At 52.1% G+C, this 18,078-nt stretch overlaps 4 protein-coding genes across 4 annotated transcripts; 1 reads left to right on the top strand and 3 right to left on the bottom strand.

The window, feature by feature from the left end:
- Positions 1-3,247: 3,247 nt before the first annotated feature.
- Positions 3,248-5,321, top strand: B0H65DRAFT_436475 (cyclin-domain-containing protein; the record flags this gene model as incomplete). Its single annotated transcript, XM_062825246.1, has 2 exons — positions 3,248-3,704; positions 3,763-5,321. 2 exons carry the CDS (start codon positions 3,248-3,250, stop codon positions 5,319-5,321), a joined length of 2,016 nt encoding a protein of 671 aa, XP_062677055.1.
- Positions 5,322-9,529: 4,208 nt separating this feature from the next.
- Positions 9,530-12,529, bottom strand: B0H65DRAFT_336359 (heterokaryon incompatibility protein-domain-containing protein). The gene is made up of 2 exons (XM_062823572.1): positions 12,449-12,529; positions 9,530-12,389 (listed from the first exon to the last, which is right to left on the bottom strand). Exon 2 carries the CDS (start codon positions 12,103-12,105, stop codon positions 9,628-9,630), a length of 2,478 nt encoding a protein of 825 aa, XP_062677054.1. The 5' UTR covers positions 12,106-12,389; positions 12,449-12,529; the 3' UTR covers positions 9,530-9,627.
- Positions 12,401-15,383, bottom strand: B0H65DRAFT_336386 (RAM signaling pathway protein-domain-containing protein). The gene has a single exon (XM_062823573.1). It carries the CDS (start codon positions 15,284-15,286, stop codon positions 12,896-12,898), a length of 2,391 nt encoding a protein of 796 aa, XP_062677053.1. The 5' UTR covers positions 15,287-15,383; the 3' UTR covers positions 12,401-12,895.
- Positions 15,384-16,012: 629 nt separating this feature from the next.
- Positions 16,013-17,507, bottom strand: B0H65DRAFT_335897 (pyridoxamine 5'-phosphate oxidase-domain-containing protein). The gene has a single exon (XM_062823571.1). It carries the CDS (start codon positions 17,413-17,415, stop codon positions 16,276-16,278), a length of 1,140 nt encoding a protein of 379 aa, XP_062677052.1. The 5' UTR covers positions 17,416-17,507; the 3' UTR covers positions 16,013-16,275.
- Between the last annotated feature and the right edge of the window lie 571 nt (positions 17,508-18,078).

Genomic DNA, 18,078 nt, shown 5'->3' with positions numbered 1-18,078 from the left:
ACATCATGTTGCTGCCCTGTCGCAACCTCACCAGCAACCGAGAACTCCGTTGGTGACTCTGATTTGCCTTCGCTTTTCCCGTCCGGATGATGATGGTGTGCTGCTTTTTCTGTGGCAACGGCAGCTCCTCAAGACATGGACATGTGTCGCGACCCCTCTTGGTTTGCCTTTTGGGTCTGTACAACCTCACACACACTCTGGACGGAACAAACCACTCTCGAGCCACATCAGCTGTGCTATGGTTGTGTTCTCGACCGGCGCGTTGCTTGCTGGACGCCATTTGAGTCACACTGCAAACTCAGCCTAGGAGTTCTGGAAAAGGGGCCGTCAACACCATCTGTGGTTTGAAGGGTCGCCGATCTGCTTCATGAGAATCTTGAGACTGTCTTCATACCATCTACCACCACACTTTGAACACACGACGTTCCATTGCCTGCAATCCCACAAACCGTCGGCGTCTGGTGGTGGTGGTGATGGTGATGATGCAGTCTGCGCCCGCGTTCCCCGGCCTAAGCCGCTTCAGGCTTGAGGTGGTAGGGAGACACTAGACAAGGGTGATATTCAAAGTCTGCTTCAACCTTCCTTTCTTGCCCGTGCTGCCTTTCTGGTGTTTCTGGATGAAAGAATCCGAATGAGCAAACCAGCGAATGAGATGGCAAGTCGCACACAACCGCACCCCCGCCGACTTGCAGCAATAGCAGTGCGAGGGCCAATCAGTGTGTTGCGGCCTTGCAACCCTTCCCTCCTTTCTCGCTGCACACGATTTCGAGTTGAAACTGGGTGATATCGCGCGGTCTTGAGTGAAAGAGTATCTGGTGCCGGCGGCCGAAGGGAGTCTGAACAATGAGAGAAAGAAAGGGGCGGACAAGAGTCTGATGGCGCCCACAACGACGATGAGAAGCGGTTGGACAACTGGAAGCTTAGAGGTACAAAACCATGGGCAATTTGTCAAGTGAAGCAAATCCTTTGCAAAGGGCAAAATCATGGAAACGAAAGTGTAGATATTCAGCTGGACCTGCCCCCCATCCACTTCCCATATCAAATACCATCAGATAGTGACCAGGCGACCTTGCAGCGGATCCATGATGCCCTGAAGTGGAGGCACATCGTAGCTCTATGCATGGAAGGTGATTCCCTTGCGTCAACGCGGAGCGAACAGGCAGAAAGGAACTTTGCAAAAAGGTACCCCGGTCTGCTAACTGCCGGAGTTCCCCATATGCACCAAATACCACGGACGGGCCGGCAACTTCTGTTACTCCGTCGAGTACCGACGACATCCGCTCGACTCTGGTGTGGGAAGGAACAGTCACCTCCTTCAAAACTCATCGACACCCACGCCTTCGTCTCTCAATCCTTCCTTTTCTCTGACCAGCACAGCAGCCATGTATTCCTCCAAGATCTAAGACGATCGCGACTCAAGTTTTCCCCCAAATTTGTAGTCTGCGTGATAGATCTGGTGCATTCGCACGCCTCTTTTCTCTTACGCCCACGTCGTCACAACCACCATCATCGCCAACAAATAACCAAAAGCTCTTTTAATCTACCAAGTTTCCCACCCTCGCAATTGTTCCCAGTCTCTCCCAGGCCCCGTCCCTTCTGTGCGTCGCTGCCTGGTGTTTGTCTGAAGCCGTATTCTCCTTTTCCGTGCGGCATTCGCTTGACCCTGCGACAAAGGAAAATCAACAAGGACCAACAAGTGGAAGAGCCCAGACCAGTCATACAGACCGTCAGGGTTTTCAACGAGACACACCACCAAACACGACAACTGCCTATCCTCCCATTCATCACCAGACCGAATCGGTATCCGGCGACTCACTCCCCTCTCTGCTGAAGACGGCGGGAAAGACTCACTCCTTAGCACACAACACCACCTGCCCATACGACAAAGAAGCACGGCAGAGGCAAACAACTCACCGCAACGTCAATTGTTCGCCACAACCGAGCCTACTAAAAACAGCCAAACGAGATCCATTTTCAGGCTTCCGTCTTGGGAGGCTGGTCACACCACTGTAAAAGTGCGCTGAAGAAAAAAGTGTTAGCACAGGCACCTGTCACCACACACAGAAAGAACACCCCGTCACTCATCCACATCGCACATTGCACATCGCACTTGCACATTTTACACAGGTGAACGCCCTGCCAGTTGCAGCCACCTGTTACCCTCCTTAACAAATTTCCGATCCGTTGTAATTCCGGCATCGAATCGATTCCGTTGCTAGGGCTCCTTCGCCACTCAAGCCCAAGCCAGCGCGTGCGAAAAGAGTCATCGAGCAAGAGGAGACGGCAGACCAGGGTCGCCCCATCCGGTTCCATCAGGTCCCCATCAGGCCCAGCAGGTCAGCGGTCCAGCGCAAGACCAAGAAGACCCGCCCATCAGGTCCCTATCGCACTCCAAGTCCAAGTCACTCACAGTGCCCGCAGGCAGCTGGTCGAGTCGTTTTGCTGTTCGCCCCCCCGATCCCAGAAGGATAAGGACACGCGCCCGCGAAGAGTCACCCTTTCTCGTCTACTCCCATCCGACAACGGGGGTGTATCGTCACCACCACACATCGCCGTCCACGCCTTTTAAAACAAGCCGACCAGACACGTCGTCTGCCTCCCCCACATCGAGCCAGCTTCCCAGTCTGTACCTTGCATATCCAGTCTGCACGGCGTCACCATCACCTACCCACACCGACATCACTATCGCATCGCAACCACCTCATCACAACACCGTCGACGACAACACCATTACACACCAACCCACCACACGCTAACCGCAACTACAACAACAACAACAACACTCCTTACTCTCTCCGACTCGAACATATTCAACGGTCTTCACGCCTTTGACGACAACGCCTTCAACGACGCATAACCACCTCGAAACGATACACTTAGACAACACCCATTCCGAGTCGCGCATATGGTGGTAGCATACTAAGCCTACCATAAGCACCCCCCCTTTCGCCCCCGTTCAACCTCGGCGAAATCATCCACGAAACGATGCATCTTGCGCTTAAACATACTACTCCAGTCGCCGTCTCTGTCGTATCTTCCGGTCCGTTCAATCGTGGAACTCTGAATTCCTGCGCTTTGCTGCTCTAGGATATTCTCTCTCCTCTTCGACATACTTTGCTTCGCCTTGTTACCGGTGAAGCTTGCATCTCGATAGGTTCACGATCTGCTCAATACTATAACGGTCGATACTACAACTTGACGGCGGCTGGAGGTACTTGGTTTTGCTTTCAACCACCATAAGTGCACCATGAATCTCAACAGCGAACGTCGCGTGCACCCCCGCTGCAGCTCGCTTCTTCGAAACGCCTCATATCCCACAACCACCCTAACCTCCTACACCTCCGTCGATTCCCTTCTCTCGGTTTCTTTAATCTCGGTCCCGTCCGACACTACTTCGTCCCAAGACTCGGATGATTCCCGCTCGAGCGCATCCGACACCGAACAATCTTACCGCACCTTTTTTTTCCCCACGCAGTTTTCGAACTCGTCGCAAACTTCCATCAGCTCTGTCGAGAGCCTTTGTGAACCGTCCGTAAAGCATGTTAGTCACTGGCAAAAGAGTTGCACTGAACAGGCCAAGGGCGACCGTCTTTTGAGACAAAACCCCCGGCGCACAAACCGCTCAGCGACCTCTCGTACCGGACATCCGCCCTCTCTAGTGAGACAAGATGACCGCAAAGTTAACTTCGTTGACACCGTTGTCGGTAAGGAGTATCTATTACCGGTTTTCTAGATGGACATATGCTCAAATTTCTTTCTTAGATTCAGCCACCTTGACCGTCGAAGCCATTTGGCCTTTGTCTTCGGCCTGCCCTCGCAACGGCAATGGAGCGAATCCGGGGCTTTCGCTGCGCCAGTTTATCCAGGAGACGCTCAAGCGCTCGCGTTCCAGCTATTCCACCTTGACGGTTGCACTGTACTACTTGATCCTGATCAAGCCCCATGTCCCTGCCTGCGACTTCACCATGGAACAGTCTCGCGATTGCCTCGAGAACCCGGGTCTCCAGTGTGGGCGCCGCATGTTCCTTGCTGCTTTGATTTTGGCTTCCAAGTATCTGCAGGACAGGAACTACTCGGCAAAGGCCTGGAGCAAGATCTCTGGCCTCAATGTCAAGGAGATCAACCAGAATGAGATGGCTTTCCTCTTGGCGGTCAACTGGAAGTTGCACATCCCAGACCACTTATATGAGCGGTGGACTGAGTGCATGGCCAAGCTCAACCCGTCGCTTCCACCCTGCTCTGGTTCTGCAGCCCAGCAGATCTATCAGCAGCAATGCGCCAACTACAAGAACGCTATCCGCAAGTTGACTCCAGAGTTGGATAACGTCGAGGAAGTGGCCTCCTGGTTCCATCAGAGATCGCCTGTTATTGTGCCGGCTGTCGCCAGATCGCTCTACACGCCTCCGTTTGAGCGTTCTTCCCCTTTCGAGAGCAAGGTTGAGTGCCGCGCTAGGATTCCGGCTCCGATGGCAACCCCTGCTGTTATGGAACCGAGCCCTTTCGCCGTGCAAGCGGAGTGCCGCATGGCTCCGGCGCTTGGCTTGCTCCCGAGCCCCCGTCCTACTCCTCAGCTGCGCGCAATGACCAGTACTCCTGCAGTGAGTGCTGCGTCTTGTCTTCTTGCAAAGGGCTCGTCGATGGGATATGCTATGCAGCAGGTCTCGCACGCAACGGCTGCTCAGCTCTCGGATCGGTGGCCTTCGGCTTCGTCCCCCCCTTATCTTACCCGCCGTTCGTCTCTTGCCAACAGCGTCTCTACTGCGTCTTCCCCCGAATCCATGGTTTCTGATTCGTCGCAACTGTCCCGATCTTCTTCTTTCTCCGCTACTTCCGTGGAAAGTGCGCCGTCGTCCGACTCGGATGCTCAGGCGCGCTACCAGTATGGAAAGCAGGAGGGTGAGAAGTATGGTCTACAGCCAGTTGTTGTTTCGGCTCACGAAACCTATGGAGGCAATACCTTGACGCTTTCGCCCGAGTCCTGCTACATGGATCCGGCCGGCCAGAACCTCAATGACTACAAGGTCGCTGCACTTGCTCTTCAAGACTTGCGCCGTCAGGGCAGTGATTTTCCGGCTAGAGCGGGAATGAAGCGTGCTAGGGCTCCTTCCACCCACAAGCCTCTGCAGGACAACGTTCGCGACCTTCTTTCTGGCATGGACTCTGTGAACCCATCTCGCCAGATGCCGGTCCGCTCCTTCTCCGATGAGAGTTACAAGCGGCTCTGTTTCTCGGTGGAAGACGCTCGGCCTGCAATCCCATCACTTCATCCCGCCATGGGTGGTATCGGTGGTCCCGGGATGTGGGATGGGATTCTTTGCTAAGCAGTTGCGATTATTATTCGTAATATCCTTTACGTTACGTCACGTCCGCATTTAGCAGCACATTTTTTTCACTACCTGCCTTTGTGACAAGCTTATAATTCTATATGTTCACTTGGGGAAAAATGGAAGGCGGCGCGCTGGAGTTAAGATTTGCAGTCCAACCTTGGAAACATCAAGCTAGACGGCTTAGATGGGGCACCCAAGGAAACAGGCTAAAAGCACTTTTTGCATGCATTGTCCTGGATCTGGGAAACGGCATTGGGATGGTTGGGCTCGTGCTTTGTTTTGCCTTTTGCGCTGGCGAACCGGTGGCTGTAGTTTAGTGTACGATGAGGAGCGATGGTTGTGTCTGTTTGTTGTGGTTTACAGTCTTTTTTTTTCTTCCCCTTTATTTGTTGTTTTCGAACGCACGATGATATCCGCGTCTTCTGGACGCTTGGCGAATTCAGGGCATGGGAGGCAAGCACATGGAACGTCCTTATGAGCATAATGGATTTTGGAGGAGCACATATCTCTACAACTGCAACCAGAAGCAGGGCGCAAAGGCAGCGCATACGAACAAACGCAGCAGAGAAACCTTGGCTTGGGAATATCCGACAACGGCTTTCACTCGCGGACGACCAAACCGACGAAGTCGAATGGCTTGCCAGGTTCCTGAACTCTCTCGCTATGCTTAAGAAGCCATACTTGGCAATCCACACGAATAAGATTTGGAATCTTAATTTCACACATTCTTTGGAACCGCTCTCGAACCTCCTCCGTCCGTCCCTTCGTTAAACACACGCGCACGCACCGAGAACATCGAAACCTTCGTATCATCGGTCGATCGTCGAGTTTAGTTTACAGGCAAACAAAATGGAGCTATACAGACAAGCACACACACACCCGGTTGCTTAACCAGCCGGATGGGTCTAGTTGCAAACTTATCAAAATCGAACACCTTTATTAAACACAAAATGTGTTCTGACATGCTTTTTGCACAGATTCAGATTATCTGCACACCGTGCCCGTTCTGCCTGCCTCCTCTTTCGTGCCTGCGCCAACCGTTCGCAACCAAAGAGAAACGAACTGTGAGCCAAACAAGAAAGCCAAGCTTGATCACGAGACCAGAGACTCAGAGAGAGGCCTACCGAGCCAGCCGCAACGGATTCACGACACGACACGAGATTTACGTATGGACCGATCAATGAACGATACGGATGACATGATGCCAAGTGAGTGAGGTAAGTGAGTGGTAAGTTGTTTCTATCCCTTTGTCACATCATAAGACTGTTCGCGTGAGTCTCATCTACTCATCCACTCACTTACGTACTCGCTCATTCACACACTCATCGTTCGCCATCCGGATCTCATGGAACAAACCTCACCGGAACGGACGGATCGCAAACCCCAAGTGAGGTTGCCATCCGGTTTTTCTTCAAGATCACTCGCCACGCGCTGTGCTGTGTCACACGGCGGGAAAACTCTGCTTCACACTTTCCCCGTACCATACTGTCGTCCTTTCCATGTATGACTGGATGGGCCCTCCAGCCGCTCATAGCCGCCTTCTCGTCAAGATGAGGAAGGTACGAGGTACGAATAAGGAAGGCACGAAGGCACGAAGCTGAAGACCCGTGAAGCATGAGACGGATGACAGGCATGAGAAGCACGAGAGAGGCCTGACAGGCCCAAACGTTTTAAGTTTTCGCCTCCTCATTTCGGTTCATCGTTCACACGATCCTCGCGATCCAATAGCGTGTGTACCATGTCTAGTGGCATCTTCTGTCTCATTATCGTCGTCCGTTCGGCAGTTGTCAGGAGCAATACCGGTCATTCTCATTCTCATCTCTTGTGGGCATACCAACCAACCAACCACCTGGCATCCAACGTCTGAAGCATCACTTGTCAGTCGCTACCGGGATGGAAGGAACCCCGGAGGCACGGAGTCGCGGATCCACGAAGCTTCCATCCCGAAGTAAAAACCACACAAAGTCAAATCTCAAATTCACAAAATCACCCCATATTCGCAAACAAAGTTATGAGCGAGTGGCCCCCGGGGAAGGAGGGAAAGAGAAGGAGCGAAGGAGAAGGGGGCAAATTCCACACCAAACCTTCACCCACCCCAGGGAGGCAGACCGAGTGACCGACCGAGTGACTCACACCGGAAGAGGTCGGAACACCTCCGATATCTGTTCCGAACTTACAACATCCGACCTTCCACATGTGCATGAGCACACATGAGCCATGAGTTCGTCCGGACCGAAGTACCCTGTGATCCATTGATCGCCGCCTAGTCTGCCTGGAATTGGGGCCTTTTCGGGACCCACTTAATGGGTCTTGTTTCATATCCGGGCTTGCCTTGGCAGTTACGAAGGAGTTATCGAGTTGATGGCTACATATGGAGTTGATGGGGTTGATGGGGAGGATATGGGGTCGGTTGGCGTACCCTTATGTGACTGGACTGTTGGTGGTGAGGCTGTTGCTGATGAGGCTGGAACTTAACTTCATGGTTCCGTTTTGGGCTGGCCAGTCACCGGGGTCACAATGGCATGAGGGCTATGTATTGTCAACACTAGAGATACTGCTATCACACAACCTAAGTTGTGTCGTTGGTTCATGCTCGTTGGTTCATGCTCGTTTGTTCCTCCGCGTTGGTTTTCCGTGTTGGTTCTTGCTTGTTGGTCTTGAGCATTGAGTCTGGATACTGGAAGTCTGAAGCTCATCTCACGCTGTTCATCCCGATTTAGAAACTATGTACATACCATACAGTGACAGCAAGTGACAGGCGTGTTGAGTATCAGTTACCTCATCATACTGTCCCTACTTGGAACGACGGGCTAGATGGCAAGAGTATCCGTATCCGCTTCTTATTCCAGGTAGTCAGTGTCTCTAGCGAGCCTTTTGAGGATGGAGGTTGTGAGTGTTGTTAACTGGTTTGGGTGTTGTTGGCTGAATTTGATACGAGAGAGTTTTCAAGACGACGCTGGTGCCTGTCCTGTCCTGCCTGGGCTAGCCTTGTCCTGCCTGCCTTGTCTGGCCTTCACTCGCCTTGCCTTGTCTAGGTAGACAAGCCGTCAAGAAAGGGGCGATGATGAATGGCCTGTGATTAAAAGGGGTTGCAGCACAGTTGATTGAGAGGCAGCCAGCCGGGAGGCCCGGAAGAGAGGGATGAGAAGAGAGCAGGAAAAACCTACGTACGCGATAGAGATTGACCAAGGGGAAGTGGCTGGCTGGCTGGCTGGCTGGCTGGGGGGCGGTCAATGTGTTAACTTGTCAGTCGATATCCGATGCTGGAACATTGCTACTCTTGCACTTCAAGTTCTATTTACGCCATGTAGGAAATAGACATCAGCTGTGACATCGATGCCAATATCGACACTTGAGCCTGCGTGATATGGCTTTGCTTGGTCTCGTACTCGGCCTACCCGAGTTGGAAAGAGGTGCAAGAACTAGATATGTCTTTGGGGTTTGTACAGTCCAATAGACTCTACTAGTTTGTTTGTTTGTTTGTTTGTTAGCTCGAGACCTCGCTCGGGTCAACTTTCCCTAGGCGTTTTCAGATGTCATCCATGCGTTTTTGTTTCATGATAGAAACTTGGTCTATTTTGAATACCTCTATGCTAATTTGATGCTGAATATGCCATGTTTAATCTTGTTAATGCATTTCCGACTTGTCCCTGAATATTTCTAGTTACTACTTAGGTAATCATTTCAATGCGTATTTGTAAGGTTTGGGTTAGCTCGGGATAGATCTCGTCCAAAATACTAATAGTACCAACAGTTAATAAACAAAGCAGCATTAGATTGTGAGCTGAACTGGCAGCAAGAGCTGGAAGGCGTCTGTGTGGTGGACGTTAAACATTGTGAGGACGGATGTGTGGATGGATTTTTGTTGTGGGTGATGCTATGGGAGGAGATAAGAAGGCGATTCTTGAGGTGAAAGTTGCTCCTGGGCCTTGCGAGGTCTTTGTCTATAGAGAGATCCAAGTCCAGCGGCAGTTCTGTTCGATCCAGCCCGATCCAGCTGGGTGTCTTGCTGCATAGGTAAAGGTACGGTTACGATGATGGTGCTTGTCTGGTTTATTGTTATTGAAATTTCGGGCGATGACATCCAAGAAGCGTTTGTAAACATGGTTGATTCACGAAAAAAAACTCGTTGTAGATGAGCGCAGTATCTGCGAGTTTGTAGCGAAGAAAATAAGTTACACTGCGAGATGTGAAGGAGATTTGAAGGAGAAAGAAGAAAGAGATATCCGTTGAACGTAAAAAGAAATCAGATGCGTATAACATATATGCTAAAAGAGAAGAGCTGACATGTTGACCTGGCTTATATCAGGCAAATCTGGGGCTCTTTCAGGAGTTTCTCGTAAAGCTCTTTTGGGATCCCGTCTACCGCCTCTTCTTCCTCTGCTATGTCGAAAATCCAGTCTATCCAACGGTTTTCATAATTGAGTTCGTCGGAACCGTCTACTTCAATAACTTTATCCAGATCCGCAAGAGTCACCTCCCTCGGGCCGAACAGCTTGCCCGATTTTATCGCTTTATCCAACGAGAAAAGGTCTTCCAGGCCATCGAATTCGCGCGCTGTCGTTCTGTCCGACATGAACATGCCGAATCGACGATAAAGTGATCGCCCATCATGAGTCCCAACGCAGTCCAGGAGAAGACCATAAACATGACCCTCCATTGTACACACTCCGTGATAGTAATCGTAATACAACGGGAGCAATTTGAGTTTCTTCTTTTTTGCTTCTGCGTCAATTGGCTTATCCGGATACATTGCTTCGAATCTTATCCACATGCTCGACTCCTTGAGAGGATTCTCCTCCGTCCATGAGACGACAGGCTGCCTTAATCCATCGGTGAGGATCTTTTCAGCGTTGATGAAAGGTATAAGTGCGCCACGGAGAACAATCCTGGCTGGCCCCAGTGGATCTGTGGTGTTATCGTCTGTCCCATGTAACGACTCAAGCTTGGCTAGCCTTCGTGTTTCCCGAGATTCCATGATGGTGGGGAAGGAGAGTCTGTTGCCACACGCAGCCCATGACCAGGACGGAAAATGCTTAGCCAGATCATGATCCAGCTCAGGCCTTGGGGGAGCGTAACGCTCTGACATCCACCAACATAGTTGCTGTTCAAAGAAAATCCCAATCTTCCATAGGCCTGATGCATATTGGCTGACTACTTCCGCATCTTCAAGTTGACCTTGCAGTCTGTTAACGATACCTCGGAGCGCAACCAACTTGTCGCTCGGCTTAGTCAGTGACATGGCTGAGAATGCCTCAACAACGTCGTTCCAAATGTTAACGACAGTCTTATGACTATCAAGGCCTGGTTGCCGGTGCCGACGCAGATGTCTAGAATGAATTGGGGGTTGGGGACGGGGGTCTTTTTCAGAGCCGAAAGTCCGAAAAAAACCGTCGTCAGACAGAACGCTTTTCAAGCATTGGACAGGGTTTCCCCACGTCGAAATTAACATTTTTCGATCCTGGAAGTGAAGCGAAGGGAATGACTCCGGAGCTGTGGATGCCATACACTCCCAATAGAGCTGCTTGCCGCAATGTAGCGTCCTTGTTGATAAGGCTCGTTCTTGCAATGTCCACCCTCTTTTGTAAAGAGGGGCATAGGGAACAGAATACTCGAAGCTATCATCCATCTTAAGCATCCAGTGACTGGTCTCGCCAGCCCCATTGCCTTTGCTAGAAACCCGAGTCACGACACATGGCATGATGCTCAAAGGGTTCCGATAGCACTCAAGGCCGGGAGATTCTTCACCCAAGATGGCTGCAAGATTGAGAAACCCGTTTGTGTATACCATGTCCATCATCTGAGATTGCTCAGACCAATCCTTGTGATCACCCTGTATGATACACAAGGCATCTATCCAAATGTATCGTACACCAAGACGGCGTGCTATTGATGCAGTATCCTTGTAAACTTGTGGCCACCGGCTAACAGGAATTGCGTCGTAATGGATATGTTTGTTAGCTTGCGTCGTCTGAGACATCTCTATCTCTGCTGTCCAACGATAGCTGAGAGTGATATATACCGGTTTGTCGTCTCCTGTCAACTGACGGTCAACCAGTCTGACCGGATGAGTTGCATCGACTCCCAAGTCGATGAACCGTACGGGCGGTCGTCCCAACTGCGGCTCAGACCCGGACCGAGTGTTACACATCGTGTGCGTTTGTTGACATGTCTGTAACCATTGTCTGACCTGGTCGAAAGTTTGCTCGCTGAGGTTGGTATACGACTGGTTCTGCACCATCTTCCCATATCGAAAGTGGCTATACTGGTAAGAGTCATCCTGATTCAGGACAGTGGCGGGAGAAACATCGATGCTGAAGTTTTGATACTGGACTTTCATTCCCAACTTAAAATCAATCTCGAACCATGCATAACTTCTTGAATCGCAGTGGGGCAACAAGAAGTAACGCTCTTGAGTACCCCAAAGATCCCCATAGCCTCTAGGGCGAAGTAGGTCCTCCATCTGGCGGATACTCTCCGACACTATGGTACAGAAGTGACAACCAGTCTTCACAGCTTCAAGAAGACGCTTCAAGGTGAAGGGCCCAATAAGCTTTTCTTCTTCGGGTTTGTCGTCGAAGCCCTCTTTGAGCCATTGCCATTCCCTATCCTTTGGGAAGATGTTGTCGACACAGGTCTCGCAGAGCTGATTCAGCCCTAGCTTAGGAGGGTGTTGATCGTCCATGGTTTGCTTGGTGGATGATGTCTCGAAGCAAAGGCTCGCAACCTGGTCACAGAGCTGATTTAGCCCCAGCTTAGGGGCGTGTTGATTGTCCATAGCTTGCCGGGCGGTCGTTTTAGCTTGGAAAGCCCGTTGTAAAACTGTGATATGCCTCGTATTGATTTGAAGGCACGTCGGCTAGCGTCTACCAGGGATTCTTCAATCCAAGAAAGGTGTTGAATTTTGCTCAGATGGTGTACAAAAGACGCATGGATGCGTACAGAAGTATACCCAAGGTGTAATGTATCGACCGTGACGTGTTCGGTTTATTCTTAACGACCTTTCGCTTGCTTTGCGAATCGCGTCGTCTGAGGGTAGTCGCTGCTCAACCACAAGGCAGACTGGAATAACGCTTGGTTAGCTTGAACAGAGAAGATATATAGCTTGTGGATCAACCTACCAAGATATCATAGCCGTTGTCGAGCTAAAAGTTGCATAACGAGGAGCAGGCGACGGATCGCATCCGCCTAAGTAGCCAAGGGGGCGTGACGATGAAAGTGGTGTCGATGAGGTGTTGAAGGTGGAAGTCCGGATGAACTCTTCCAGATAGATCCAAAGATGAAGGGCCAAGAAGCTGACAGCGGCGAGGTTACATAGGCCGACTAGTAGGCTGCAGTGTGCACAGTAGAGAGTTGTAACGGAACAGAGATCACGAACCCAATGAGCCCAACCCATTGTCAACCACCAGCGCGTGGCTTACCTATACATGCACGCTGTGGCTTGTGGGTCCAAAAAGCGACTTCCATCATCCATCATGGCCGAGATCACCACTGCAAAGCACCTGCAGAAACAAGTGAAAATGGAAAGAACCACCCACTCGCCACCATAATCCATTCACTCCTTCCCATTACCCAGAGAATGACCCAAAAGGAGAGGGTTTCGTAGCCCTAAACGCCGGTCCCAGCGCTGCACTCTGCGGCGTCATGGGCAGAGGCGGGAGTGATTGCATCTCCATCTGCATCTGCTGCAACCTTCTCGCCGCCGGCGTTCTCGCTCGAACAGCGCTTATGTCTCTCGTTCTGGGACTGATACTCCTTTCTCTTGCCCTTGAGCGTTCCCTCATTCTCACCATGATCTTGTTCCGCCCTTGCGACATGACGACAGCCGGCGCGACAGGTTGAGCTTGCTGCTGCTGTTGTTGCACCTGTATCTGCCTCCTAACCACCACATTCAATTCTGCTGCATCCTTGAGCCCTCGCGATATTTTGCCGAGTTGCTTGAGTGTTTCCGGTGGTAGCGAGAGTTTCGGGTTAAGCTCTGTTGTGTCTGCCGAATCCTTGGATTTCACTAACACCGCTTTCAGCAGATCTCCAAACTCTGCCCAAGTGGTGTACAGCCCCTCGCATACATCCCAAAACGAACCCGATGCCGATCCGTGGCCCGAACCATTCTGTGGCTGATTTGCCCGCGCGCCGGGTGGAGGGGAGAATAACGCCGGATCGCCAACTCTCAAGGTGGACAGCCTCTCCCGCAAAGCTTCCGTTTGTTTCTGCACTTTGACGCCACTGGTCAAAAGGATGGTCCAGGCCTTTGCTGCTTCCCACATTGCTGGACTGGAATGGACCTGGTGATGGTAGTGCGCAAACAAAGAGTTCAGTGGCGGGAGGGTGTGAAGAATCTGACAAGTTGCCGACTTCAGCGTCAAGAAGAGCACATCGAACGGCGAATCAGTCGCATCTGATGCGGCATTGTTGGACATATGTGAAGGAGTGGGCGAGGAGAAAGATGGAGAAGGGAACGAGGTGGCAGTGGGAGGTGGCTCTGGAGTTGTCGGCATCGGCCGTATATCCGGTGTCGCTACCAGTGTGGACGCCGTGGTCATGCCGGTGCTCTTTGCCGAAGTAGAAGTCGGAGCCGAATCCGTTGCTGCCACCGCTACTGTCCGTGTTGGAGCCCCCCCTGGCCCAGGATAAGGCAAGTCCGTCCTGACTTGCATGTTGACGCCTCCTCGAGCGGACTCAAGGCCACCTGGGGGCTTGCGGCCCTTGAAAGACGGTAATGGGGAATGGTTTCTTGTTGAACCTCTTCCAGACGGCGTGGGAGTCATGGACCCTGGTGTCCGACGTCGTGGTTTGAGCGTCGCGGCGGCGTCAAAATCAGGCACTGGAGGAGGTCTCGTGGTTGAGGTTGTGGACAGCCATCCATGCATGGTTGTGCGGAGTTCCATGATGCTATGGTACACGAGCATAAGAAAGGTCCGGATATACTTCTCGTCCCCATTATCCACGAACATGTCGATATGGCCGGTGAGTTCACCACAGATCTGGATGTAGGCGCTGACAAGCCTTGACAGAGCCTGCTGCAGAGGCTTGTGGTTCGGACGCTCGTCGCCTCGTGTGCCAGTCGGGAGATCAAAAACATGGATAGCTTGTTCCAGCTCATGGAAGTGGAAACTAGCTTTCTCAAAAGCGGCTTCCAGGCTGGATCCGGTCCCATGGTTGACGACGAAATTCGCCATGCTCTGAACAGACGAATGAACTTGTGAGATTGAGTAGAGAACGCCACGAGCGACCTCAAGAAGCGGCTCGCGGCCCTGAGAAGCATGCCGACGCACCGGAAGGACTGACAGTTCCCAGACGCTGGAGGGTCTTCCAAGTGTCGCGCTTTCTTGTCTGAAAGGGTTGGTGAACACCGGCTTGTTTCTAACCTGACTTGCTCCATTAGGTTGACTGCTGGTTGGTTTCCCAGAGGCCACGCGAATCGTATCTCCGGCAACAGTATCCATCTCAGACCGACCTTCCTCCGCCGAGGACATAGCTCGTGCCAACCGAGTCCCAGTCACCTGGGCCCCGTTTGGCTTCAGACCCTGAGAAGTTCTAGGAGGCACCGAACTGCTTCTCAAACCCGCACCCTTGGATCTTTGTAGGGCAAGGGGTATCAACCCCGGCTTTTTGTTGACCAAGGACGGGCTTTGGGATACGCCCCTGAAGTGCGATCTCTGGGGAATCGGCGGCGGTTTCGAATCCGCGGGGGAAACGACGGTAACCGTAGATGCTGTCGTCGATGAAGAGCTAACTCTGGAGCCATTGACACGGATAGGAAACCGTCCGTTGCCCGTGGCTCGTCTTTCTATTGGCCTGTGTGCCTTGGGATCTTCGGCCGCGTTAGCATCGCCATCGCCATTGCTCATCCCTCCGAGTTCATGTCGTCGAGCAGAGGTAGGCCCCGAATGTTGCTGAGCTTCCGCGGAAAGGCCCACAGCGCTCTCAAGCGCAATCACGATTGAGTCTGCCATCATTTCATTCTCTTTTCTGCTGTTAGCCAGTTAGTTACTCGCGCGACGATAGCCGCTGGTTGAATCAAAATCCTTCCAGAAGTGGTTATCAAAGACCCGCTAACGAAACCACGGCAATCGTTCCATGCTTAAATCTTTTCCCAGGTAGGATCCAAGCCCCATCCATCCGACCTCACGATAGGCAGCCCGACGGGAAATTAAACCGTTATACATGGTACCTTTTCCTTCCTTCCTTTCTGCCTGCCTGCCTGCCCGTTTTCAAAGAAGCTGCTGGTTTTAAATTGCGGCACACAACAATTTTTGGTACGCGCCAATGAAACACTTTGGTTCCATCCTGTCACCCCTCCATCTCGTGGGATTGAACCGAGCCGTGTCGTCAGCTTGCGTTTCCGTGTGGTAAGCCCCCTATAGGGCGGCAGCGTCACGGCAGCGGCTTGACAGCTGACAGGGCATATTTGGGAATTATCAGATATAGTGTCTAGGGTGACACAGTGACATTGCTTCTTTCCCTTTTGATCTTTTGTTCCTTCCTTCTTCTGCCGTGGTTTGTGTGAGCAAGCTACAGTCCAATCAATACTGGTTTGTTTGTTAGCTCGAGACCTCGGGTGTCAACTTCCCTAGGCGTTTTTATATCTATGTAATTGATTCGTTTCGTTTCCATGACCAAAGCGTGATCTTACCTTGAATAGGCTATTTCCGAAATCTAATATGGATGAGCTCGCATTGGATGAACCAATCGCAAAAAGCATGTAAGGAAGGGCTTGGCTGTATCTTGAGATTGATTATCTCAGCTATTGGGTATAATATCGGGCTTGTGGTACAAACAAAATGCTTGGCGTGGATGGAAGCATAATCTAGGTAAGTGATATCCAAGGAAAAGCGCACTCCCGTCTTCCATCCATTCCAGCAAGGTAAATCGAGAATAGTAAAACACGTACTGTCAGAGTTTTGCCTGGTTGCATCATAGTAGACACTCCGCGAAACCTTACTTCTTAGAGATCCTTCACACCATAATCCTCATTCTTCCCATCCTGAACAACCACCCACCCCTTCTCCTTCTCAGTCCCAGTCTGCTTCTCTCCCTCATCCTCACCATCACTATCACTTCCCTCATCACCACCATCCTCAGGCTTCTCATGCTTCGGAGGATGAGGAGGTCCATGCGGCTTACCGTGATGACCCTCCCACTCCCCCGGCAACCTGATCGCCTCCCACTCCTCTTTTGTGACCTTCTTCCACTCATCAACAGGGATCCAGCCGATATAAGCCCGATCGCCAAACCCGCCAATCCAGTACACCTGCGTCACCACCAGCCGGACAAAGTGCGACTCGTGAATCCGGTTGCCCGGAAGCCACCACTTGGCGTCTGGGTGGACCTTGGTGAAGCACGAGGCGAGTTGCGAGCCGATGGAACCTTCCTGGCTGCGGTCGTCGCCGCCTTCGATCCTTTCGACGTAGCCTAGGAGGGAGAAGCGGGGGAGGGCGGCGGGGGAGAAGCGTCGGGGGTGGTGAGGGCGCTTCTTTTTGTGGTCCTTGTGCTTTTTGTCTTTGTGGTGCTTTTTGTCTTTGTGATCTTTGTGGTCTTTGTGGTCCTCGTGTTCATGCTCTTCGTGCTCCTTGTGGTCATGCTCGTCATCATCGCCATGGTGAGGAGGCTTCTTATGCCCCGGGGGACCATGAGGAGGCCAACGATGATGAGGAGGAGGAGTCCACTGCACCGCCAAAGAAACATTGCTACCGGCGGCAATGTTCTTGAACGAGGTCTCGATGCTGATGGCCAGAAGCGTCGGGTTGCCGACGTCGTTGGTCGCGTACTCGCAGTCTGAGATGTACTCCATCAAGCCGTGGGGCATGCCGGCCACTTCCGCGGGCCGGTTCTCCCGCATCTTCGGGTTGTTCTTTTCTTCTTCGGTCATGATCGAGGAAGAATTGGAGGCCGCTGGGAAGATGGTGGCCAGAGTGCCGAGGGGAGTGAGCGCGAGAATGCGCCGCGCCATGACGGCCGACTCGTAGGAGGTCGGGATCCGGTGCTTGAAAGGCTGTGATGGCTGCGATGGCTTGTTCTCATACTCACCCGGCACGGCGACGGCGGCCGCGGCGGTGAGGAGCGCGCTCAAGGCGATGGGCTTCATGACGGGCGACGCTGGTGGTGGTGGCTGCCGAATAAGGGGCGCCGATGATGGTTCGAGGTTTTCACGATATAAGTCCGGGACTTATATGGATCAGTGATGTGAAGCACTGACTCTCGTGAATATGTAGGTCGAGAGGGAGGGAGTGAGTGTTGTGGTTGAGAAGAAAACGTCTTCCCTGCCAATTTCACGCTTGAGGTGTGTAAGTCCTGTCGAACTGAAATATCAAGAGGGAAGGAAGGTCGACGAGATAAAAAGACGGGAGCAGCTCCGTGTAAGTGGCACCTGCAGGATCTCGCCATCGGTGCCGGGGCGCTCTGCAGATTGACCCCGGATTGGTGTTAGCGGGCCGCGTCTTCATTCCCCGCTTGTTCAGTGCTCTGTGACGTGACTGGTCTGGGCATTGCGGCCGGTGTAAGTGGGAGTCGTCAGCACTTCATGGCCCTGTCATTGTCGCTGTGAAGTTGTTGCCGTAGCGATCGACAGACATGGCTGGCGATAGAGGTAATCCTGTTGTCAGAGTTTGTCGTTACCGTGCCGGCGGATGTTGATCTGAACAGGATGTTTGAACTGTGGCATTTTGTATGCATACTACACGTACACCCGACTGTGACAACAATTCTGAGATGAAGTGATGGAAAGTTCGAACGGTTCAGTTGCCAAAAA

This window comes from Neurospora tetraspora, assembly GCF_033439725.1.
Source record: "Neurospora tetraspora strain CBS 560.94 chromosome Unknown B0H65scaffold_9, whole genome shotgun sequence".
Classification (NCBI taxonomy): Eukaryota; Fungi; Ascomycota; class Sordariomycetes; order Sordariales; family Sordariaceae; genus Neurospora; species Neurospora tetraspora.
This window is presented reverse-complemented; position numbering and strand designations above follow the sequence as displayed.